Genomic DNA, 25,774 nt, shown 5'->3' on the forward strand with positions numbered 1-25,774 from the left:
CCTCAGCCCGGTCCACTGTGAACACGGGCTCTGGCTGCAGAGGCTTCTGGCCCACGTGCCAAAGGCTGGACAACAGGTGGCTGAACTTCTGGGCCACTGCCATCGCCATGTCTGGGTCCTGGGCAGGAAACTAGGGGAAAGGTCAGGGCAAACAAAGTCAGAGTCCTTGTGTCTCTACCTGGGGCGCGGATGCCCTCAGACTCCCTCCCTTCCCCCATACCCTGTCCTTCGGCTGAGTTTGAGAACCAAAGAGTAATCCTAAAAAAAAGGCGAGTTCGCTTCCCTGGCACTCAGAAGAGGGCCTGACATAGCAGGTGCTTAGTTGTGGGGATCTAGCACAGCCACTGTATCGAAGCTCAATCACCGGAGTGAATAGTTGTTTGTTTGCTAGAAGTGCTTCAACCTTGAAGAATCACTGTGGAAACATAGAGATTGTTTCCCATGATTTGTAGGATTGTTTTTCTGAAGGGGGCGACAGCCATGAATGACTTGGGTCACAAGACACTTCTGGCACCCCTGAAGCTCTTGGGTTATTGTGTACCGGAACCGGAACTGGTACACAATAGGACTAAAGCAGCAGGGGCCTGTGGTGATGCTTTCCTCTACAGAGACATATGAATTAGAAAATGGACCCTGGGCGCCGGGTGGTGGTGGCGCACGCCTTTAACCCCAGCACTCGGGAGGCAGAGGCAGGTGGATCTCTGTGAGTTCAAGACCAGCCTGGTCTACAAGAGCTAGTTCCAGGACAACCTCCAAAGCTAAAGAGAAACCCTGTCTTAAAAAAAAAAAAAGAAAAGAAAAGAAAAGAAAGAAGAAGAAAAAAAAGAAAAGGGACCTTGGTATGAGGAAATACTTTACCTGAAAAACAACTTTGTGTTACAATCAATAAATATTCAGGGTTCAGCCCGTCAGAGGCCTGACCTGCCTGCCGGCCGGCCTCTCACACCAACCAACTCAGGCAACACGGAACACCCGGAACACCCAACACCCAGTGCATGCCTCATTCATTCATAAGGCTCCCTGCCTCGGGCACTTCCTTTCCAGTCCAATTGCCACACAGCTGCCCCAGGAGATGGGGACAGGCTGTGCTACCACCCAAATTCTCTGAGTGGCAATGACCTGATTAACAGACCCAACTGTTTCCACCCAGGACCCATCCAGAGCTGCCAGGGACTCCACTGACCACACCCTCGCACACACCGCATGATCTGCCCCGACTTCCTTCTCCGGCATTATCACCTAGCCACAGTGTGCCACACACTCTGTCACAGCCACACCAGACTTCTGCAGCTATTCCCTCTACTGAGACTCCTCCCCATCTTGCGGACTAGGCAAACTGGTATTCACTCCTCAAAACCTATTTCTTCTTGGTTCCCCTGACCTCTCTACTTGAGTGCCTTCCATCAAACCCTTAAAACATCTCCAGGGCATTAACTCTGTAACTGTGAGCTCAAAGAGGCTGGGCAGTTTGTCTCCATACTTCGTGGACAGCGAGCGGCTCGCACTAATTTCTAAATGAAAGAACAGCATGATGCATTCAGGAGCCAACCACAAAAGCCACTGTTCCTGAGAGAAGTCTCAGGAATTGCCCCTTGCCGGGCAGTGATGGCACAGACCTTTAATCCCAGTATTTGGGAGGCAGAGGCAGGTGGATCCCTGACCAGCCTGGTCTACAGAGTGAGTTCCAGGACAGCCTCCAAAGCTACACAGAGAAACCGTGTCTTGAAAAACAAACAAAAAAAGACTAGCATCGCCTCCTTTTCCCTCAGCCTCTCCAGTCTCCTCTCTGCTGCCCTTGGATCCTAATTCCAGATAAACAAAATTTAAACCCTCCTAGAACTCAAAACTTGACTGCCCCTGTCCTGATTCCCACCTAACCATATCAAACCCCAAACCAACTTCCTTCCTTTTTTATTCCTCTTTGTTGTCAATGTACCTGCTATTTGTCCTAGGGTATGAACTCACAGAGACTGTGGCAGCCCACACAGACAGGGCCTGCACAAGTCTAAGCCAGGTCAGAGTGAACACTGGGAGAGGAAGTGAACACAACCCCACATTCTAACCCAGAAGCTATCTCCAACTGATAACCACTCACAAAGAAAATATTCATTTTTTCCAATGGAGACTCCAGTGGAGTCTCCCTGGGTATACAAAGCACCCTTAGGGGCAGGCCACGTTGCCCGAAGTAGATAACCAAAACAAAACAAACTCAATGCCTTTTTTTTCTTAACCCTACATATTTTTTGCTTATTTATTATTTGGTTTCTGATTTTATTTTTTATGAGTTAACTGTGTGTGAATGTGTCAGCATCTATATGTGTTTCTTGTGATTTTTCTTTAGCTCTTTTCTTTTCCTGTTTGTATGTTTTATCCTATTCTGGTTTGTTTATCTTATTAATATTTTGGATGCCTGCTTGTATTCCAATGAAAGGGTGTGGTTGGGAGGGTGGGAAGGATATGGAAGGAGTTGGGGGATGGGAAACCATAATCAAAATACATTGTATGAAAAAGATACACTTTCAATAAAAAAGTATTTCCTCTATGACAAAAAAGAGAAAGAAAGGAGAAAGGAAGGAAGGAAGGAAGGAAGGAAGGAAGGAAGGAAGGAAGGAAGGAGAGAGGAAGCACACTGGATACCAGCATTCCTTTCTTTGTGTCCTGACTGTAGCTGCATTATGACTAGCTGCCTGAAGCACCTGCCACCATGCCTGGACCATGATGGGGGGTACCCTCAGACTGTGAGCCAAAATAAACCCTTCTCACTTTGGTTGCTTTTGTTAAGTACTTTGTCACAGAGCAGAGAAAATAAGTAGTATTTGAGACATAGTGACAGGGGCTATTTGCCAATCATTTAATAAATACAGCCCATTTGCCTGGCACCTTCTGCTTAACTGGAGTTTATCATTTGTGCTGGTTTTATGTCAACTTGATACAAGCTAGAGTCATCAGAGAAGAGGGAGCCTCAACTGAGAAAATACCCCTATAAGACTGGGATACCTATAGGGCATTTTCTCATTTAGTGATCAATGGGGGAGGGCCCAGCCCGGGAGGGCCCAGCCCACAGTGGGTGGTGCCATCCCTGAAATGGTGGTCTTGAATTCTGTAAGAAAGCAAGCTGAGTAAGCCATGAGGAGCAAGCCAGTAAGCAGCACCCTCCATGGCCTCTACATCAACTTGTGCCTCCAGGTTCCTGCCCCGTGTGAGTTCCTGTCCTGATTTCCTTTGACCATAAACTTCGATGTATGATGTGGAAACATAATCCAAATAAACGCTTTCTGTTAGGACATACTATACATACATTTTTTATCTTGTTCAAAGAGGAACTTTGGGGCATCCAGGAACCAGGCAGCCAGCTGTTTCTGTCATTTCTCACATTTTTTGAAAGTTGCTTGCTTGTACTTCCTGCTTATTCAGTTAATATTTCCTTCTTTGGGGCTGGAGAGATAGCTCAGTGTTTAAGAGCACTGACTGTTCTTCCAGAAGATCTGGGTTCAATTCCCAGCATTCACATGGCTGCTCACAACTGTCTGTAATTACAGTTCTAGGAGACCTGACACCCATGGCAAAACACCAATGCACATAAAATAAAAATAAATTTAAAAAATATTATTTCCTTCTCAGGTCTCTGAGGGAGTTAGAGTAGTTAGTTATAGTTTTCCTTGTTAACTAATTCAGAAAAGAAGCTCACAAAGAGGTGTAAGTATAAAAGGTTGAGAAACATTAAAACATAATTTTGATAATGCAAATTAGAATTAGATACAACTTTGGACTCACTGAGATAGAATAGTTATGGAGTATTTTCTCTGAATCTGTCAAATGGAAATGGACTAGACATTGTTCATGTATTTACTGTCTGTATATATTGTATATAGTTATTGTACTTATTATATATAGTTTTTCTTATATTAGTTATAACCTTTTTATTTTAGACAAAAAAGGGGGAAATATAGTGATTTTGTTTGTGATCTAACAAATAAAGCTTGGATGAAGATCAGAGTATGGAGCTAGCCACACTAGTTAGCCATAGACACCAGGCATTGGTAGCATACACCTTTAATCCCAGCACTTGGGAGGCAGGGGCAAGTGCATCTCTATGAATTCAAGGCCACCTTGGACTACCCGAGATTGATCCAGTCTAAAAAGAAACAGAGCCAGGTGGTGGTGACTCACACCTTTAATCCCAACACTAGGGAGGTAGAGACAGGTATGATCTGGCTGGGCAGAGAGAAGAATATAAGGTAGGAGGAGACAGGAGCTCAGGGCACTCAGTCTGAGGATCACCCCTTTGGTCTGAGGATTCAGTAGAGGTAAGAGGTCTCTCTTGTGGCTGGCTCCTTCTCTGACCTTTCAGCATTTACCCTGATATCTGACTCTGGGTTGTTATTATTAAGACTAATTAGAACTCATGCAACACCTTTCCTCCCCAAGTTGCTTGGGCCATGGTGTTCATCATAGCAATGGTAACACTAAGACATCATCACTGATTAACTCAAGCATCTCTTGGTATCTGCTGGATAACTCCCTCAACAAGCTTTCTGGACTCGGCATGCAGGTGTCCTGTCCATGGTGACAAGGCCACCTTTGTCCCAGGCACTGTATGTGCTAGTGCTTGTGTTCTCACAGCCTGCCTGTCACTAACTCCCCCCAACACCCAAAGGATTCATGCACAATTCAAGATCTTGAATAGGTGGCATCAGGACCTGCCCCTAGCCTGCTCTCCCTCCCTAAACTCCCACTCTCTAAGTTTTTTCAAACGTTCCATCGTCAGGAGGCAGAGGCAGGTGGATCTCTGTGAGTTCGAGGCCAGCGTGGTTTATAGCGAGAGTTCCAGACAGCCAGGGCTACATAGAGAAGCCCTGTTTAGGGGGGGGGGAGGAGTTCAGTCATGTACTACACCTGGGGACTCCTTAGCCACGGGAGCACGGTACTCTTCGGCTTCCTTCATCCCAGAAAGCCTGACTCAGGGCAGACTCAGGGAGCCGGTCCCAGATGGGCTATTAACAAGGACTATTAATAATTTCCACCCAGAGCTTGTTCCTCCTCCCAAAAGACTGCACTCCAGCCATAACAATTTGGCCTCCGTTCTGTATGCTGGGGCAGACTAGGCCTCAGAACACATCTTGTGTAGCTCACAAGGAAACTAGACCTTCCTAGACATACACAGCCAGCACAGCAAGGCGTCCATTCTGCCATGGAAACAGTGAAGCTGGAGGGAGCCCATGTACACCTAGTTACTGGGTCCCTGTGATCTGTTAAGTCCACTCCTAGCCTCCATCTCCCACTCCTGGGACTCCCCAAGGCATGAGAGCACATCGGAGGCACTGAGAAGTTCTATAGTAAAGTGTACTTAGCTTTGTTGAACCTACATGTGCCAAGTTTGCGTGACGTACGCCTCCTTTCCCAGTCATGAGTACATGAGACAGCCAGTTGAAACCAAACAGCTGTTCCCTCTACGCTTGTTGCAATCAATCCTGTTATTTTTTTTTTTCTTTCTGTTTTTTGAGGCAGGGTTTCACTGTGTAGCCCTGGCTGTCCTGGAGCTCACTCTGAAATCAGGCTGGCCTCAAACTCAGAGATCTTGCCTGCCTCTCAAGTGCCACCCAGAATAATCAATGTTTGTAACTTCCCTGGGAAGTCCTACCTAATACCACCCATTTTGTTGCTCCGACGGTGCAATCTAAGAGATGAAGAGATTCTTATTCAAGGGAAGAGGGGGAGGAAGATGCATGCCTGTAGATACCCCGTGCTCTATGTCTGTCTGTAGGTACCCAGTGCTCTATGTCTGTAGGTACCCAGTGCTCTATGTCTGTAGGTACCCAGTGCTCTATGTAGGTACCCATTGCTCTGCCTGTAGGTACCCAGTGCTCTGCCTGCAAACCTGACATTTATCAACTTTTCTGCAGCTGGCCTGCCTCCTATGACATCGTCCTGCATCTCCAGAACAACGCTGCTAAATACTGATTTGAAGCAGGCAGTCAGGGCTTATGTAAGGCATTTCCTTAGGCTTCTAGTCTCCCTCAGTCCTATTCTCTTGATCTGCACCAGGGAAGCCCTAGCTCACAACCACTCCTCCAGAGGGGGACAATACCAGCACACAATCCCATGCATCTAGACATGGTGGGCCCTAAACACAGAACCCAGAGGCAACATTCTAGGGTATAGAGGCCCCGAGGCTCAATTTCTGTTAGAACCCTGGCAGAGGCACTACTCCATAGAAATAGCTCTAGCTTCAGGATTAGACCCTAACCTCTGGATCTACAAATCCATAGGAAAGGAGGGAGCAAGGGCAGAGGTCAAGTCTGAGCCAGATGGAAAGGGGGTGATCCAGAGAGATACTAGGGCATCCAGAGTGATCTGTCCTATCAGGCAGCCAGGCCTTGCCCATCCTGGACAGCCAGCCCAGCAAAATGCCACAGCACCCCATCCCCACTAAGCCTCTCAGATTGCAATGGATACCTGGGGGCGTTTCTCTGGAGCCTGGGGCCAATGACCTCTGCTGTGGAACTATAGAAAGTCACCAGATGCCAAGTGCTAAGTGGCACTTGCACAGGTGAGAGACACCAGGGTGGGTTTCCAAAGGCCTGGAAATGTTTTGTGTGATGTCACAGTAGTCTTTCTTCCCTTTCTCTCTGACCCCCACACTAGTAAAAACCAGGCTCAGCCACAAACAACACCTCTGTGGCAGAAGTATAGTGCTGTCTGGAAAGCTGTGACTTACCCAAAATCATACAAGAAAGGGAGAGCCAAGCCAGGTGGTACCAGGCTGGGGCCTGAGAGATGGATGTCAGGTGCACTTGGAGGGTTCCTATCCTGTATTCAGAGGGAATCAGAGAGGAAGTTAAGAATAAAAAGGGGGCTGGGCAGTGGTGGCACACATCTTTTATCCCAGCACTGGGGAGGCAAAGGCAGGTGATCTCTGTGAGTTCGAGACCAGCCTGGTTTACAGAGCAAGTGCCAAGACAGGCTCCAAAGTTACACAGAGAAACCCTGTCCAAAAAACAAAACAAAACAAAACAAAGAATAAAAAGGGTAAGTAAGCCCTTAAGGGTGATGCACACCTTTGATCCCAGCACTCAGAAGGCAGAGGCAGGCAGATTTCTGAGTTCCAGGCCAGCCTGGTCTACAGAGTGAGTTCAGGACAGCCAGGGCTACAGAGAAACCCTGTCCTGGGAGGAAAAGGGGGTGGTGGTTAGTGGCCACTTTCTTAGAAAGGCTTGTTGGAAGATGGGCTTCAGTGACAATCAAATGTGTCACTAATCCCATAAAACACAAGCTCCATGATCTTGGGCCACTGACTGACTCTGGTTCTTAGCTCCCTTCTGGGAAAGACAAAATTACACACCTTGTAGAATGCTACAAAGATTCAAAGGACTCGAACTCAGTTTGAACTCCATTGAGGGACTCAATAAATCACAGCTGCCATTTTTATGACTACTAGTAGAGTACTTAGAGATTCTCCAGCCTGAGGTTAGCTTGATGGACTCTAAAAACTCTGTCCTTGGAATGGGCATGGGCGTGTGGCCCAGTGGGTGCAGGGCCCAAGGTCCCAGCACAACAAAAACAAAACTTTCCATCTGAACCAATGGATTTGGAGGGGGGCAAGAGGAGTGAGGGGGGAAACACAGGGACAGACAGACAGACAGACAGACAGACAGACAGACAGAAAGTTAACTGTATCCTAGCCTAGTGTGATGGCTCCCACCTATAATTTCAGCACTTGGGAGGTGGAGGCAGGAGGATCAGAAGTTGAAAGGTCATCCTTGGCTATTTAGAGCAAGAACAAGGTCAGCCCGGGCTGCATAAGACCCTCTTGGGGAAGGGGGTGATTAGTTGTCTCCTGAAATATTTACCTGATCCTTAGGGGCATATCTAAGGACCAGGGAAACTGGAGTTTGGACTCCTGAGGATATGGAACTATTTAATAATTGAATTGTTCTCAGCACAGAACATTGAGGGTGACACCCTTCTGGGTTCCTGGATTCCTGGAAATTGGCACTTGCCCACAGACCCAGGGAAGGTGGCCAGGAAGTAACGTCCCCAGGGAAGGAGTCTTAACCCCACCATCCTGCATGGAGCTAGAGGACACCAGAGGGTAAACTGAAAGCATACGACCTTGGGCTGAAGGGATGCCTTAGGAGCTAAGAGTGTGTGCTGCTTTCCCAGAGGCTCTGAGTTCAGTTCCCAGTTCCCACAGGCTCACAACTGCCTGTGACTCCATCTCCAGGGGATCTGACGCCCTCTAAACTCTATTGGAATCTGCACTCACGTGTGCACAAACTACATGCAGAGATTCATGTAATTGTAAAGAAACCCTGTCTGGAGAGATGGCTCAGAGGTTAAGAGCACTCACTGACTGCTCTTCCAGAGGTCCTGAGATCAATTCCTAGGAACCACATGGTAGCTCAAAACCATCTGTAATGAGATCTGGTGCCCTCTTCTGGTGTACAGACATACATGCAGCCAGAACACTGTATACATAATAAACAAATCTAAAAAAAAAAAAAAAAAAAAAAAAAGATCTATGCCATGGCCTGGCAGAGCATAAGTTGCCAAGAGGAAGTGGGAATTCTGGTCCTCCCACTCACCTCCTCCCAGCCTACTAACTCATGCTCCCCTTTTCCTAAGCCCCAGGTCCCCCTCTTCACCTTCTCTTCCATGGCTTCCAACCCTAATTCCTCCTGGAGTTCTCATACCTTTTGGTTGGTACCTCCTGGCTGGCTGCAGGTCATCAGGAGAAAGTGGGCTTTGGAGAAAGTGAGCCTTGACCCCCACCCCCACCCCCATGCTCAGGTTTCACCCAGTGCTTTCTAACCCACAGGCCATCCCCATAGAGCAGGGAACACAGTGAATGACGGGTTTCCTGTTCTGCTGTTTTACCCACCCAGATGCCTATGGAGGGAAGACAGCCAAAAGGCCACCACACTGCCTGAAGGGTGGGTGACTACTGCTAAATTCTGGGGGAGCCAACGTCTGGGTTTTATGTGGGCATGGAATCTTAGGTCCGGAACTTACCAGCTTGGTAACCTTGTGAGAGTTCCTTAACCTCTCTGAGCTGATTTCCTCAGAGGCTAAAAATGCTACCACTGGGCTCTTGTAAAAAATGTCACTGCTCGATGCTCAATATTGGCCCTGGCATTGGCTCTGTTATTTTCGTTGGGATCTCCTTGCTCAGCCACATAAGCCCTGGGTGGCTTGGACAAGCCCCTTCCACTTTGGGTCCTTTTTTTAAAAAAACAAAAACAAAAAAACAAAAAAACAAAAACAAAAACAAAACATTAATAATTCACCTACTTCAAAGTGTCCTGAGGCCCTGTGACAGTTCCTGGGAGTTACTTTAGGCCTACTATGCTCCGGAAACTAGAGCTTTGTCAATGATTAGTGCTGGCACATTAGTGTGGTTATCCCCCAGCCCTCAGTGCTTCAGGCCTCACTAAGGAACCAGGGTCAGCAGGCTCGGTGACCCCTGCCCTTTACCTCCTTGGCACCCACAGCATTCCCTGTTGCTTTGTGGACCTGGACTGCTCAGCACATTCCAAGTCTGTTTTATCTTGCCATGGAGAACAACGTTTGACCTCATTAGATAAAGAGAATAAAGCCACGATTCAGAAATGACAGTGTACAAATGTCATCTTTGTCCCTTCCTCCTTTCTTCCCTTGATTTCTTCCTTTTGTCTTTTTTGTGTGAGTGTGTACATGTGTATGCCCACCCATGTGTATGCACGAATGCCCACGTGTGGGCCTGTGCGGAGGCCTGTGAGCTGTCTTCCACCTTGTTTTGAAGCAGGGTCTCTCTCTGAACCTGGAGCTCTTGGGTTGGGCTAGACTGGCCAGTGAGTACCCTAAGTCCTCGCCCCCACCAGCCCTGGTATTAATAGGCTTTTCATGTTGAGTGCTGGAGATCCAACTCAGGTCCTCATGCTTACCCAGCAAGCATTTTACTACTCAGTCCTCTGTGTCCTTTTCAGACAAGATCTCACCTTATTGCTCAGACTGGCCTTCAAATCATGACTCCCCTGCTTCTGCCTTCTGAGTGCTGAGATTACAGGCGTGTACCACCACGAGTACCTAATTTTTTATATTTCTATGAACCTGTTAAATAACCCATTTGGTCATGGTGGCCCATGCTTTTAATTGCAGTACTAGGAACATAGAGGCAGATGGATCTCTGAAAGCAGAGGCCAGCCTGATCTACAGAGCTAATTCCAGCATGGCCAGGGCTACACAGAGGAACCCTGTCTCAAAAATCAAAACAAAAAATAAATAAGTAAATAAATAAATAACCCTGGCAATTGGGAGGCTGAAGCAGGAGTACTGAGAGTTCCAAGCCAACATGGCCTACATGCTAACACCCTGCCTCAAAAATAATCTAACACCTACCTGGGGGCAGAAGGGGAAATCACTTGAACCCAGGAGTTCAAGGTCCATGTGGGAGAAACAGCAAGACTCCTATCTACAAAAGATAAAAGCTAGCAATAAGTCTAGCTAGAGTTAATATATACTGTAGGAGGCAAAGCCTCTGAGGGGAAGACAAGCCATGGAGGACCCCAGATGCTTGCCGTTAGGTGTTCTATTAGGTAGCTACAGTAGCTAATTTCCCACATGGTTCTGCAAAGCTTCAAACCCCAGATCCATCTGGTGATCCAGGCCCAGAGGCAAGGTAACACCAATGTTTGTCTAACTCCAGAAGAGGAGCTGCAGGCAACTTCTGGGCACCCAGTGGGTGAATGTAGATTGGACAAGCTCTGGCAGGTCTTCAGATCTCTCAGCAACCAGGTCACCTCCCTCTTTGCTAACAAATTCTCCAATTCAGCTCAACCAGTTTACAGAAAAGCCCCCTCCAGGTCTTCCAGGGCGGAACAGAAAGCGTCTGTTTGCAATTGTGCTGTGGGCCTCCATTTGTACTTAGAAATGTGACCAGAATGGAATGAGTAATTTTAAAGGAAATTCTTCCCGGGAGCTCAGACACCCCACAGCTCCAAGGAGACTACCCTGAAAGGGGAAACAGCCCAGAGAGGGTGGGCCAGCTAGCTGCAAGTCACCCAGTACAGGACACAGGGCAGGGACAGGAACTGTACCACTACTAACCAGCAAGGGTTAACTTGTACAGGGATGGAGGCTGGAAGGGGTACCCTTTCTCAAGGTGGTGAAGGGGACACCTGAGGCACATAGTCCTCCTGACAGGAGCTTCATCGTGGTGCCCCCAGATAGATGTCCAACAAGTACAGGCCACCCTGAGAATCCACCAAGCCTCCCAGCACCTGGCCTGAGGCAGCCTTGGAGTCTGCAGGTGTCGCTAGGGGAAAATCTCCCAGGTTAGTGCTGTGGGTGGTGGGGTCTTGCCCTTTCCCTCCCTAAGGCGATCTGGCTTTCCTGACACTAAGGAAAGGGTTCAATATTCTGGCCTGGTGGCCCTCCCACCTCCCTAGAGCTTTCCTCAGGATTCTCCACAGGATCTACACCACACACACACACCCCACACACACCCACATACCCCGACTCCTGTCCCTTCTCTTGCCCCATTGTCTCCTCGCTGCCAGGGTGCATGCAGCACACAGCCTGTGAGGCTGTTCCTTGGGTGTGATCCTCCAGGCCTGCTCCTCTGCCTACCTTCTGCAGACTGTATTGAAGTATTCCCTCCATCCCACCGGCTAGCTCACAGGCCATGCTCCGGTCTTGGTTCTCCTGCCCTCCTTGACACGCTGCCTTTGGTCCCCCCCATAATCCTGCTCTCCGCCCCCTCCCCACTGATCCTCTCACACACACCCCCGGCGTGACCTCGGACTCTGCTTCTTCCTGTTCCCTCCTCGCTCCTGATTCCCCTGGTGGCCTCTCCCGACCCCTGCCGGGAGGTGCTCCCCTGCATAACTGTCAGGGTCCAGCTTTTGCCGGCCTCGCCCCCTCCTCCGCCACCTGCCCACTTCCGCCACTGGACACTGCGCACGTGCAAAGCTAGGAGCACACCCCCAGCCCCCGCGCACGCATTAGGACCTCTCTACGCCCAGCCCGGCCCCGGGATCTCCAGGCGCAGCCTCACCTGTGGCCAGAGCAGAGCAGAGAGCTGTCTGCTGCGTCCCCGCGTTGGAGTAGCTGATAAAGGGGTGGCGGCCACGCCCCAAGCGCGGAGGGCGGCGCTGGGCACCAGGGACTCGGCCGCCTCCGCCAGCCTGCAGCATCCCGCCTAGCGTTATGCAAGCTCGGGCTGCAGGAGGAGTCACTCCCGGTCGCATCCCGGGACTTCCTGTGGTCACAGTACAGTCTGAATGAGGATACCAGAGATCCTAGGCTCGGCAATGGGTCTGCAAACTCCTGCTGAGTTTGCCCACTTCCTCAAAGTGCAGACTTCAATCCAGTGATAGTTGCAAGAGAGTGGAATGAGTGTCCCAGCAAGAGCTCTGAGCTCAACACACTTCACTCACTCACTCTCTCACTGGACTTACTGTAATCCAGACCTACCGGGTGAGCTGCTCCCCAAGCTGGGCTCTCTGGCTTGTCAAGGTCTCATCCCATGACCTCGGACAATTCCCCTGTCCTGGTATGTCTAGATCTCTTTTGTCAAAACAACCACTCCCTATTGTCACATCTCTGTCCTTCCTTTAGTAAATAACCTTACCTGTGACGTGCAGAGACCCATACCTAACAAAAAAGGAGACCCAGACTGAGTCTTGAATGCATATGGCCTGACTGATGGAGGCTAGGGCTCTGCTCTTAGTGAGTTCTTGAGTCTGTGACCCTGGCACATTAACAGGATTGGAGCCGGGTGCTACCCCAGTTTACCATGTGACCTTGGACAAACCTCCTTGCTCTCTGGGCCTCAGTTAGGGAGAGGATAGTACCACCTAGCAAGGCTGTTAGGATTAGGTCAAAAGGTGGGCTTGGAGGTCTTTGAAAACTGCAAAATGTGTATTTCACTCTGTACTTTGATAAAGCATATAGTCTTAATGGAATAGTGTGAGACTGGCCGCTCCTTTAAGTTCAGACAAACTCCCAAATTCACTTAATCCATGGGGCAAGGTGCCAGGCCTGTCATCCCAGTGACTCTAGAGGCTGAGGCAGGAGGATTGTTTGAGCCCAGGAGTTCAAGGCAACAGGGCTGTGGCACAGGGCTGGTATGAAGGCAACCCTGTCTCAATAGGATGAATAAAAACTAAAGACTTACCAGGCATTGTGTTGCAAGCCTTTAGTCCCAGTACCTGAGAGGCAGAGATAGCAGAGTTTGATGCCAGCCTGGTCTACAGAGTGTGTTCCAGGACAGCCAGGGCTACACAGAGAAAACACTCAGGACAGCCAGGGCTACACAGAGAAAACACTCAGGACAGCCAGGGCTACACAGAGAAAACACTCAGGACAGCCAGGGCGGCACAGAGAAAACACTGAAGACCTGGGAGATGGCTTGGATTCCGCTTCCATTTTTTGGAAGGAAGGCTAAGCTCGACTTGCTTTCATTCTTTGTTATGTTTTGTTTTGGATTTTGTTGTTGGGCTTTTTGTTGTTCATTTGCATGTTTTTTAAAATTTGAATCAGTGTTTTGCCTGCATGTATGTTTTGTGTGAGGGTGTCAGATCTTGGAGTTTCAGACAGTTGTTAGCTGCCCTGTGGGTGCTGGGAATTGAACCTGGGTCCTCTGGAAGATCAATCAGTGCTCTTTACCTCTGAGCCATCTCTCCAGTTCCCCATTTGTATGTTTTTAAAGACAGAGTCTCATGCAGCTTCTGTCTGGAACTCACTATGTAGCAAAGGCTGGCCTTAAACTCCTGATCCCCCTGGCTCCATCTCTCAAGTGCTGGGCCTACAGGCATACACCACATCCCCCACAGCTTACGCTTAAAGTACTTGGCACTCAGTCGGCAAGCATCAGGCCAAACAGTTGCTATGAGGACCTCTCTTGATCCAAACAATCCTATGAAACTGTGTTTAACCCACTTTGCATATGGGGGAGTGAGCTCAGAGGGGTGGCAAAGGCCTTTTTGATGATCTTGTCTAAACTTTGAGCATTCCTTTGAGGTGAATGCCACTATTTTATGGATATAAAAGTTGAGGCTTCTGGCCGGGAAAAATGTGTTCCAGCTCAGGCAGCTGTAGATGTGTCTGGCCCAGACTCTGGAAAATGGCCCAGGAGGTTTTCTTGCAAGAGAGAAATCTTTTAGCCATGACACTCCACTACGGATATCTGAGAGCCCAGTGATTCAGTAAGGCCAGTTGTCAGCCATGGACCCTCGTTGCCTGTCAGCCCCATGAGAGTCCCCTACCTATTTTGTTGATCTGTGGCATGTTGTGTCACCATATTTGTCAGTGGCTGAGGAAACAGGTTCCAGTGTGCACCCTCCCAAGGCCACCCAGTCGCCTATCACTGGGCCTAGACCCAAGCCAGCTTTTAACTGTGGCACGGGGCTGGTATGAAGGAGTAACCCTGGGAGCTTCCTTCATGTATCCTGCTACGCAGCAGCTCCTATCCCCAGCCCAGGCAACAGGAAAACAGAACTGGGGACACCACCTCCCACAGCTCAGTGTAGGCCACTGAGTGAGACAAGGACTCAATGTTCCAGAAGCACAGACAGACCCCCTGCCCCCAGAATCCATTGTGCTCAGGACCGTTTGGTATCATCCAATTGTCTCAGATCCTAGGAACAAGGTCTCCAATGAGACTGGATCCTGGACCAGCCTCCCTCAAGCCTCTGACAGAGGTCAACAAGCCTCAGGAGCCAGGCTCGAACCGGAAATTATCAGGAAACGTCTTCAAGGTGCTCATGGTAAGAGAAAGGATAAACAGGTGGCACTGTGCCGTCCCCAACAAGGTCACACATCCGTGTGTGGAGACAGACTGGGTGTGTGTGCTTCCAGAGCCACTGGGTAGTGCCAGCTGCAGGAACATCACCCACGTACCATGAGCCTGGGCTGGGCACCTTGGGATGGTTAGGAAGGGGAGTGGTCCCGGGCAACCTGCTGGTAGACACTCCCCTTCTTCAGGTGTCTGTCCTACAGTGATTGTCTCCAGTGTGGCAGACACAGAGTGCCAGCTTTCACTGCTCCTTCAGCCTCAGCAGTAGCACCACGCTCACTGACTCAGCCACCTCTACTTTCCTGCCTTGGGGACTGTTGGTTAGGGCAGACAGAAGACACCCAGGGGACATAGTGCTGTCTGGGAGCTTTTGTACAGGCCCTGGCTTCCTGTCTAAATAGAGCTGTGGGGTGAGAGCAAGACGGGGTTTCTGGGGGACTGAAGGGAGAGACAAGACAGGACTCTGGAGAGAGTAGGATAGGATGGGATAGGGGCTTCAACAAACCAGGTGTCTCCCATGACAACATGGCTTGGCATCATGCCTGAGCAAACCACTTACCCGGTCTGCAAGCAAGATGCCCCAGGATACAGGCTCTGTCACCTAAGCAGCGATCTGGATGGACTGGACTCCTCCACCTGCTTGGGTTCTGGAGGAGGTGGGAGCGTGGTTGGAAGGAGCTGTAAAGGTACAAAGGCCCAGGAGACTCCATTTCCCACTCCAGGTTCAAAGATGCAACCCTTGCCCAGCCCTGTGACCTTTGCACTTCTCATGATGTCCCTTGGGGTGTGTGGGGGCCACTTGAGACGCCTCAGATAGGACTGACTGCTGAATATATGGAACCTGTGCAAAACCGAAGTGCCAACTTTAAGATTTCAAGATGGCAATGTACAATCCCTCAGTAAACCTGGGGACTGTCAGCGCCCAGGCCTCTGCTGGTCACACGGTCCCAGAGAGTGCCATGCCTGTCTGGCCTTCACTCACACCTCTATTTAAATGTTACCTAATCATAGAGGGCCTGCCCACCTCTGAGTCCATCAGGGCCCTCCATGCCTGGGTCGGAAGGACTGATTCTCTCCACAGGGAGTATCAGATCCCAGAGGTCATGGGTGGCACCTGGTCACTGTTGTATCTCAGAACATGCCAGACACCCAGAAAGTACTCTGGAGAGATGCATGCAAAGGAGGGGAGAGGAAGAAATGAAGGAAGAAGGGGACCCTCAGGCCTTGAACAGATCTAAGCTTGGGAAAGCAGATAATTGATTACAACTCAGTTGCCCAAAGGAGACTATTTAGTGATTTAAAGTCATTGGACTGGGCCTGGAGACATGGACCAGCAGTTAAGAGCGCTGCTGCTTTTTTAGAGGACCCAACACCCACAGAGCGCTGTCAACCGTTAACTCCAGTCCCAGGGGGGAATCTTCTGAACTTTTTGGGTACTGCATGCAAGTGATTTGAAGACAGATACAAAACACTTGTACACATAAAACAAATTTTAGTTCCAGGAGTCAGGGCTATATAGTCAGACCTTGTCTCAGAAATAAAATTAGTAGTTTTTTTTTTTTTTTTAAATAAAGTGATTAGGAGCATTTTTCTTAAAAATCGAGTATTGCCGGGCGTTGGTGGTGCATGCCTTTAATCCCAGCACTTGGGAGGCAGAGGCAGGTGAATGTCTGTGAGTTCGAGGCCAGCCTGATTTACAGAGCTAGTGCCAGGACAGGCTCCAAAGCTACACAGAGAAACCCTGTCTCCAAAAACCAAAAAAAAAAAAAAAAGAACGAAAGAAAAAAGCAATCTGAGTATTGCTGGGCAGCGGTGGCACCTATAATCCCAGCACTTTGGGAGGCGAGGCAGGCAGATCTCTGCGAGCTGGAGGCCCCCCTGGGCTACAGAGCGAGTTCCAGGACAGGCTGCAAAGCTACACAGAGAAACCCTGCCTTGAAAAAACAAAAACAGAACAAAAATCTGAGTGTCAAGTTACAGGAATTGTGGATGATTTTGGTCACGGAACCAGAACTAATCCTCTAGTATCCCAATGGGCACTTGAGGCTGAAGGTACAGGAAGCCATTTTCTCTGGAACTAGGGGTCCTACGTTGCCAGGTGTGCTGGCCCTTCATCCCTTATTTATAAATGGTTAAAATCCTTTTAGTGTTTGGAGTTCTCTGTCCCTCTCGCTGAGTGTCCACAACCACACTTACTCCCCTCCTACAAGTCCTCTCTTACCCCGCCCCTTTGGCTTCCTGTCTCGGTTCCCACATCTCACAGTCCTGCACTGGCTGACCTTTCACCTACATCGTTTTTGCTTAAGCCAGGATGTCTGTGGGGCAAAGTCCTAGGAGGAGAAGTGCTGAGTTAAAGGGAAATGATTTGGCTCCATTGGCACAAAATTTTTTTTGTCCCTTTAGCTTGCAGCTTGCTGTGGCTCTCATGAACGGGGCTCAGTCTGCATCAAAATACACTGAGGAAGGGTCTGGAAAGGTGGTCCAGCAACTCAATGGGGATTGGTACCCATGAGAACAGAAGAAAGCACTAAATTCCTGGGAAAGAGTTACAGATGGATGTGACCACAGATGGGTGCTGAGAATCAACCTGGATTTCATGCAGGAGCAGCAAGTGCTCTTAACCACTGAGCCATGCCCCCAGCTCCATCTCTCCTTTCCTTCCTGTCTTTCTCTGCCTCTGTCCCTCTTTCTTTTGAAACAGGGTCTAGCTTTGGAACTCACTATGTAGACCAAGCTGGCCTTGAACTCACAGAGGTCTGCCTGCCTCTGCCTCCTGAGTGCTGGAACTAAAAGTGTGTGCCATCATGTCCTGCTGAAGATTTGAAGATTTATTTTTCAGCGCGTGTGTGCGTGTGTACATGTGTGTCTCTGTGTATGTGTGGGGGGGTGTATACAAGCAAGTACCCTAGAGGGCCAGCCTTTTCTAATTTCTTAGATCTGGAGTTACAAGGAATCATGAGCCCCTTAGACCCCAATATGGGAGCTAGGAACTGAAATCAGGTCCTCTACAGGAGCAGTAAGGGCTCTAACCCTTGAGCCATCTCTCCAGTACTCAAGGACAAGCTTGCAACCCCCCAACTGAGGTATCTAGCCCCCAACTGCATTACCCGTGTGCTGTGGGTCTAAATGTATTATTCTCTCTGCATGTCCCCCTCTGAGCTCAGGGAAGATTAAATAGCAAAAACATAGAGATGTATTAACATGAAAGCAGGGGACTAGCACGGTGGTGCAGGCCTTTAGTCCCAGCACTCAGGAAGCAGAGACAGGTGGATCTCTGAGTACAAGGACACCCTGGTCTACAGAGAGAGTTCCAAGACATTCAGAGAAACTCTGTCTCAAAAAACTCAAAATAAATAAATAAAATAGTAGGAACAGAAATAAACTTCCAGAATAATTCTTGAAGACCCAAGAAACACACATTCACTCACAGTTGAAATCCACTCGGGTGTGGTTCCTGGCTTTGGTCCTATTTTCTGGATAGAGGATCTTAGGGTGTGGATGGAAGTTGACTTTAGCAATCTGGTCTTCGTGTGATCCAGGGAATCCCTCTCACCGTGTGTGAAGAGCAAGAGAAGTCAGGAAGACTTGGATTCTAAGCCAGCTTTTAAAAAGCCTTTAATCACCTTTATATCGCTTTTCAAAGCAACTGTATTTGGAGAGGTGTTGTTCTCTCTGCTGAGACAAATCACGTCCTAGTTAGCCAAGTTGTACAGTCTCCTCACTAAGTTCTGAAGGACAGGAAGGACACACAATGGGAGGAGAAGCAAATATGAGCAGCCATGGTTGGATGACTAGCACTCAGAAACAGCTAGACTTTGCCAGGCTCCCTCTCCTACCACGGTCAGGCAAGCATCCTGCTCTCAACTACAAACCCAGCCCTAAACAAACAGAATACTTCCCAGACTCAATGCCTGGTTTCCTGAGGCCTCTCAGAGTTTATCTCAGGCCCTGGGCTCTGAATTCACTCAGTTTTCCTGTTTGGAACTGAGAGTCCCTGGATCTTTTATGGACTGGCAAAGTCTAGGAGGACCCTTTGAGCAGAGGCAGCTCAACAGCTAAAGAAGCACGGCCCGGAATACAAAGGGCCTGGCCAGCACCCAGGCAACTTGGTGGCAGTCTCACCACTACACAGTACAGATTGGCTTCCCCTGGGGACTGCCAAAGAGCCCACCGAATAAAAGGAATCTGGCTTGGTGCAGGCAGTCCTTTGCTTGGTTCCTAGAGTCCCTAGGACTCTCTAGAGCCCTGGAGCCAGGGGTGAGATGGTCCTGAGCCTTTCCATAGTCCAAGTCTTCTAGGCAAGGCGGGGGTCCTCTTTACTGTTTTCCCCTCTCTAAAGCTTCGCCTGTTTTGCTCTGGAATGGCTGTGGCTGAAGGGAACTGTGTCAGTTCTCCCTTCTGTCCTCCTCATTATCAGAACAGGCTCTAACTCTGTAGGAGTGCTGGTAGCTTAATACTGCTTCTGCTGACCTGGATGGCCATGAACTTACTGTCTCTGTCTCCTGAGTACTAAATTTATAGTTGTGTGTTACCCAATGTCCCATCGATGCCTTGGCTTCAGTCTACTGTCAGAGCAGCTTCTTCTGTGACTTACGTATTATATATTTATAAGCAGGGTTGAAAGCAGCCCAGGCTGACCTGGAATGCTCCAGGTAGCTATGAATGATGGTACACATCTGGTCCACCCGAGGCCAACCCCCAGTGTGACTTACCGATGCGAGCCACTTGCTCATCCTGGCATATCAGCTTTATTATTTCCACACATTGCTTCCTGAGGCAGTTTCATAAGAGGAAGAGGCAAGATATAGAAAAAGGCTTTCATTGACCTGTAATTGAGACTCACTGCCCCTGCATCGAACCAACCCAAAGGCTGCTCCTGTGTGCTTTCTACCCCTCAGCTTCTGCATTTTCATCCAGCTCCCATAGGAGAACCTTGCTTGGGCATGGTGCTCTCAGAAGACACAAAGCCTTGGCACGTAATCGCCTTTCTTCTGAAGATTCTACTGGTCAGCATCTGGAAGCTGAAGACAAGAATCAAGGGAAGGAGGGAATAGTTTGTCACTTCTGGCCAAGCTGACACAGCAGGGAGCCCAGGCACCTTCCTCCCACAGGGACTGATGGAGAACCTTCCTCACTGTTCCAGGGACATGGGCATTTACAGGATAGACACAGTCCCCACCCTCCTGGTACACACATTATTTGTGGGCTGGGGTATCGGAGTCTACATAAATTCCATGAATTTTAAAAGGCAGTGTAGGAAATAGGGAAAGGCCAGGCGGTGGTGGCACACACCTGTAATGCCAGCACTTGGGAGGCAGAGGCAGGTGGATCTCTGAGTTCAAGGCCAGCCTGGTCTACAGAGTGAGTCCCAGAGAGATGCTGGGGGCAGGAGTGGCTCTTTTTGAAGGCTCTCATCTCTCTCCACCAAGAGAGACGACAGACACACTGTTCCCACCACAGCTTGTAACTGACTGTGCCCTTTGCACATGTTAGGTGGGAGCTCTAATCCTCCTTGGAAACCATAAGTCAGCATTTTACCACCCAGCCCCCACCCCTGTCCACAGATGGGTAAACTGAGGCACAGCCAGCAGAACTGGTTGGTATTCGATCCCAAGTCTGCCTCAATGTCCTTCTTGTCTTTCATCTTTGACATCTAGGGTCCTGTTCTTCGGCTTCGAGGTCACTGCCTGTTGGGAGCAGGCATATATCCTAGGCCATGCTTGGCCCGCCACATAGTTAACCTTTACACAGCAGCTCCTTAGAACCTCAGCTCAAGAAAAGAAACAACTTGACCCAGTCCTCCACCCCAAGTTCAGTCACCTAGGCAACCCCTTCCTGGACCTCTTACTCTTGAACTCTTTACCCTGCCAAACATCCTCTTTGTGGCTTCCTAATATCCTGCCTACACTAACACCTGGTGCACAAACAACCCATTCTGCCCCTCCCCATATCCTGCTCTACTGACTATATAAGCTAGCCTGAAAAAAATAAAGTATGCCACTTGATCAGAATCCTGTCTTGTGGTCATTCTTTCTGTGTCTCTTGTCCCCATTCCCTATCCCTGAGTCTCTTGCCCCAGGTTGACGTCCTGCTGGTAGGGACAACTGGTGCCCAATGTGCGGCTCAATAGAGTTGGGGATCTGGGAACTTCAGTGCTCATTAGAGGACGGGCCCATTCATGCAGTGAGGAGTCAGAGACAAGGTCAATTGTGAGCCTCCGTCAGAGGAAGACCCAGCAGCCTGCTCAGCGCATGGGACTTTTGTTTTATGAGCACCACCTACGTGGAAAAGGTGAGTGGAAAAGGACAAGCATTTTGCAAGGAAGATTTATTTCTTTCTGGGATCAAAGAATCCCTCAAGATGCAGGGAACTTGGGTTAAGAAAAAACAATTTAAAAAAGTTATTCCTCTTTACTGGGGATCTTTGTCCACGGTTCCCCAGGAAGGAACCATTAATGAAAAGAAATGGGCTAGAGTTGGCAACTGCCTCCAAGAGTTGATTGACAACTTGGCAGACCAGATGGGTTCATAAGACACGGAGTGCAGCAGTGCAGTGTGGGACGGGGCCAGGTTAGGGAAGGGTCACTAGTGAGAAGCCCACGTTAGGTTGGTTTAAAAAGTTAAAGAAAGAAAGCTTCACACGATCTTCTTAATGCTATTACGTTTGAAACTGCTCCAGCGCTTCTTTGCTTCTGCACCTGGCTTGTGGATCCATGGCGAGTTTGTCCACTATTACAGTGGCCAATGGTGGGGGAGGGTTCAACATTCTCCTTCTCGATTCCTGGGGAATGCTGGGAAGTTGCAAGTGAGGTCATGGAGTTAGAGAGGTTAAGGTTGACAGTGATGCTAAGCTGGCCCTGCAATGCAGGAGGGTAAGGAGATGTGGACGTCAGGAGGGATTCCTATTATGAGACTTTGGGGCCTGAAAAAAATCCCTGTCCAAATCACCTCTCTCGGTGTTTCCACTTTTGCTTTGCAGCAGCAACCAAGTTCCCTGTCCTTCAGCCAAAGCCTCCCCCGGGGAGGAGGACTTGGGAGATGAAAACCCTGACACTCCTGCCCCCTCGGGAGGAGAAGCCTCTCCTTGCCTTCCAGGTCCCAATCAGCCCGTTCTACATGTCCCCTGAAAATGACCTGATGACACCGACTCAATGATTGGCTTGGCTGGCTTCGCTCATATGGGAAAACAACCTCCTGTTACACCTTTTTGCTTCCTTCTACCCATTCCTATTACTTCCTCATGGTTAAGCACCCTCCTCCCTTCCCTTCTTGGACCCCTAATAGGGCTCCACTTATTATTTTCCTTCGGCCCTTGGGCCTTTAATCGACTTGTGGCCTTTGTCAAGCACCAAGTGGACTCGGCCACTAAGCCTGTCCTGGTCCAATACCATAAGCTCTCCTCTGAGGAGGATGACTTTGCCCCCCCCCCAGTATAAACTGTCTCGGGCTGTTCCCTCCAAAGAGGAACTAACCCACTTCCCCACAGCCAACTTCAGAGGTGCAGACCTGGATGGTACTGCAAGGAGACCTCATCTTCTGAGGAATATGCCTGCATGCAATGGGGTCAATGTCCTAACACTTCCCCACTCCCACAAAAGGCATCTAGATGGTCCTGCCTTTCAGGTGACTCCGAAAAGCCGTCCCTGAGGTCAGAGAAAATTGTCCTTTATAAAATCTACATAGATTCTCCAATTGGAGGCCAGGCCTCTATTCCCCTCTGCTGAAAAATTTGGCCACTTCTTTTTATACAAGGAAGGGGGAATATGTTGGGAGCCAAAGATCTCAGGACTGGGCATGAGATCCTAGGCCATGCTTGGCAGGCCACATCGTTAACCTTTACACAGCAGCTCCTTAGAACCTCAGCTCAAGAAAAGAAACAACTTGAACCAGTCCTCCACCCACAGGCTCAGTCACCTAGGCAACCCTTCCTGGACCTCTTACTCATAAACTCTTTACCCTGTCAAACATCCTCTCTTTGTGGTTTCCTAATATCCTGCCTACACTAACATCTGGTGCACAAACAACCCATTCTACCACTCCCCATATCCTGCTCTACTGACTATATAAGCTAGCCTGAGAAAAATAAAGTAAGCCACTTGATCAGAATCCTGTCTTGTAGTCATTCTTTCTGTGTCTCTTGTCCCCATTCCCTATCCCTGAGTCTCTTGCCCCAGGTTGACATCCTGCGGGTCGGGACAACTGCCATCATCACCAGTAAATATTTAAGCACCTAGTGATGGGGATACAGGTCACCCTGGGTCACCCAGATGGCCTGGAGGACTGGGTAAAGGGCACAAACAGAAGAGATACGACTGTTCAGGTAAGGTCTGAACTGAGGCCAGGATGTAATGATCCAGAAAGTAACCATGGGAGCCAAAAAATCCTCAGCTCATCTGCTACCCAGAGGCCAAGGATCAGGAGCCACTAATTGCAGCTCCAACTGCAACATGGAACCATCTAATCAAAGTGAGAACAACCTGGGCACCCCACTCTGTTTTTGTTTTAGCAATGGGGTTCACAGCGCCCAGGATGGCCTTGAGTTACATACCAAAGGATAATGCTGAACTTCTGATCCTCCTGCCGCTGCTTTCTGAGTGCTTGGATTATAGGCATGCATTTTTTTTTTTTTATGGTGCTTCAACTCCATCCCAGGACTTCATGTGTGTTAGGCAAGCATTCCAGCACTGATGCTGCACCCTCAATCACTTCAAACTCACAGAGATCCGCCTGCCTCTGCCTCCTGAGTGCTAGGATTAAAGGTGTGCACCATCATCGCCTGGCTACTTTTTAAGAATGTATTTCCAGAGTTTTTCTTGCATGTATGTATGTGAACTGCGTGATGCTTGGGCATTGGATCCGCTGGAACTGGAGTTACAGATAGTTGTAAGTCATCATATGGGTGCTGGAAAGTGAACCCAGGTCCTCTGCAAAAGGGCTTAATCTGCAAGTGCTCTTAATCTTGGAACTATCTCTACATAGACACAGACAGACAGACAGACAGACAGACAGACACACACACACACACACACACACACACACACACACCACCTCAAGTTTTTAAGTATAGCTGTTCTTGGAAGGGACAGGGTGTAGGGAGGAGGGACACGCAGCTTTTGATGTCTAAGGAACCTTAGGGAACCTGATGTTCTAAGGCATAGAACTCAGGGTGCCAGGCTAGCCTACAGTAGGTGCCAGGAAATGGTAGGTAGCGTGTAGAACAGAGGGAGGCATGGAAAACAAAGAGAACCTCTGGCCCAGGCAGGACCATGAACGAGTCTGTGTTCATTTTTGTTGTGACTGTGGGTGATTTGCTATTCCTCTGGGCCTCAGTTTCATATAAGGAGCCAACTCCTAAACATTTATGTTTGAACCCACAGGTCAGCACCGGCCTCAACCTTGGCCAAAGAAATTTCTCTCCACAGTGGGCAGCAGTTAGTGACAGAGACTCACAACCTGCCAGTGTTGAGAATAAGTGACAATTGAGTGCTCAGTCACACATGGGACATTTGTATCACCACCACTGCCTCTATTGAGGCTCAAGGAACACCTTATGAGATGGGGGTGCTGTGGGGAGTCAGAAATTGGGGAGGGGTGTTGTGCAATGCTGTCTTCTGGACATGGCATGGCTGTTGTCCTCATGAGCTCATTGTAGCTGTGGCTGTCTGTACAAGATTAAGTCGACATGCTCAACAGTCCAGCAGGACGACATGGACTCCGTGGGTTTAAGTGGGGGGGTGGGCAGAGGCAGGCAGATCTCTGGGAGTTCTAGACCATGGATCTGTAGTGAGATTCTGTCTGGGGGGAGGGGCAGAAAGAGAACATGAAGGAGAAGGACATGATGGAGGGGGTAAGAGAGCTGCTGGTGTGGATATAATCAAAGTACATTATTTATAGGCATGAAATTGTCAAAGAATAGATAAAAGATACCTGCTTTGTCTTAAAGGAACAGGTTGAATTCAGTGGCCTGCTTTGATCCTAACTAGATAGACTGGACCCTTCAGTGCAATGAGCCCAGTAGGAGGACTAGAGGTCTACAGACTCCACCCTCTCTCCAAGCCTGGCAGAGACATAGACATCCGTGAGCATCCCCACATGACCCAGCAAGTCTACTCACTCTGCAGCAGGACACGGTGCTTTGGTGCTTTGCGGTTGCAGTGTGGTGCACAATGGAAATTTCCACTCAGCCCTTCTAGCCCAGCAGGGAAAGGAGGCCGTCCTTTTAGCTTCCAAGTGGAAATTTCCACACACAGAGACACAGATACACACACACACACACACACACACACACACACACACACACACAAACACACACACAGAGAGAGAGAGAGAGAGAGAGAGAGAGAGAGAGAGAGAGAGAGAGAGGAGGAGATGGGAAAGGGGGGAAGAAAGAAAGAGAGGGAGGAGAGAGGGAGGGAGGGAGAGCAGGAAAGAGAGTGCAAGCTGGCAGGAGATTCAGCGTCCAGGGACCTAAAGACAGACAGGAGTCATCACAGTGGGAGGAGACACAGCACAGCTTCTGGTCCCCTGCTGTATGGAGTATAGTCAGGGGTCTAGGTATCTTCCTCCTAGAAACATTGAGTACCTCATCTGCGATGTGCTGGGGCCTATTCCAGTTGCCAGGGACACAGTTGCTAATAGGCTAGACATCTCTACCTGAGTGATATCACAGGGCAGAGGGTTACTTAATTTCCTCATTGCTGCAACAAAAATCCTTACAAAAAAGGGCTGCTTATGGAGGGGAGCATCTGTTTGGGCTTACAGGGTACAGAAGAGCAGTTACAGGGCTACAGCACATCAGCACATCGTAGCAGCAAAGGCGCCGAGGCAGGAGGCAAGAGTGGCTGGCCACATTGCCCCAGTCAAGAAGCAGAAAGTAAAAGCCGGGTAGTGGTGGTTCACTCCTTTAATCCCAGCACTCAGGAGGCTGAGGCAGGTGGGTCTCTGAGTTCGAGACCAGCCTGGTCTATAGAGCGAGTTCCAAGACAGTGCTACACAAATC

At 49.2% G+C, this 25,774-nt stretch overlaps 1 protein-coding gene and 1 long non-coding RNA gene across 6 annotated transcripts in view; both read right to left on the bottom strand.

The window, feature by feature from the left end:
- The window catches only part of Paqr7 (progestin and adipoQ receptor family member 7), a 14,047-nt gene extending 1,852 nt beyond the window's left edge, over positions 1 to 12,195 (bottom strand). Inside the window, exons 1-5 of one of the 5 annotated variants that reach the window (XM_035439529.1) lie at positions 12,035 to 12,195; positions 10,378 to 10,450; positions 9,013 to 9,219; positions 6,719 to 6,810; positions 1 to 130 (exon numbers count right to left, since the gene is read on the bottom strand). The exon at positions 1 to 130 is cut by the window's left edge and continues 1,852 nt beyond it. In XM_035439529.1, coding sequence (XP_035295420.1) covers positions 1 to 109 — 109 coding nt within the window. In that variant the 5' untranslated portion in view covers positions 110 to 130; positions 6,719 to 6,810; positions 9,013 to 9,219; positions 10,378 to 10,450; positions 12,035 to 12,195. The remainder of the gene's footprint in view (positions 131 to 6,718; positions 6,811 to 9,012; positions 9,220 to 10,377; positions 10,451 to 12,034) is intronic. The other 4 variants (XM_027399644.2, XM_027399645.2, XM_027399646.2 and 1 more) reach the window with 4 other exon arrangements.
- Positions 12,196 to 19,505: 7,310 nt separating this feature from the next.
- Positions 19,506 to 25,078, bottom strand: LOC113833868. Its single transcript, XR_004768142.1, has 3 exons — positions 24,890 to 25,078; positions 23,324 to 23,640; positions 19,506 to 19,797 (listed from the first exon to the last, which is right to left on the bottom strand). It is a non-coding gene; the product is annotated as an uncharacterized LOC113833868 (long non-coding RNA).
- Between the last annotated feature and the right edge of the window lie 696 nt (positions 25,079 to 25,774).

Source organism: Cricetulus griseus, chromosome 2 (genome assembly GCF_003668045.3).
Source record: "Cricetulus griseus strain 17A/GY chromosome 2, alternate assembly CriGri-PICRH-1.0, whole genome shotgun sequence".
In the NCBI taxonomy this organism is placed as follows: Eukaryota; Metazoa; Chordata; class Mammalia; order Rodentia; family Cricetidae; genus Cricetulus; species Cricetulus griseus.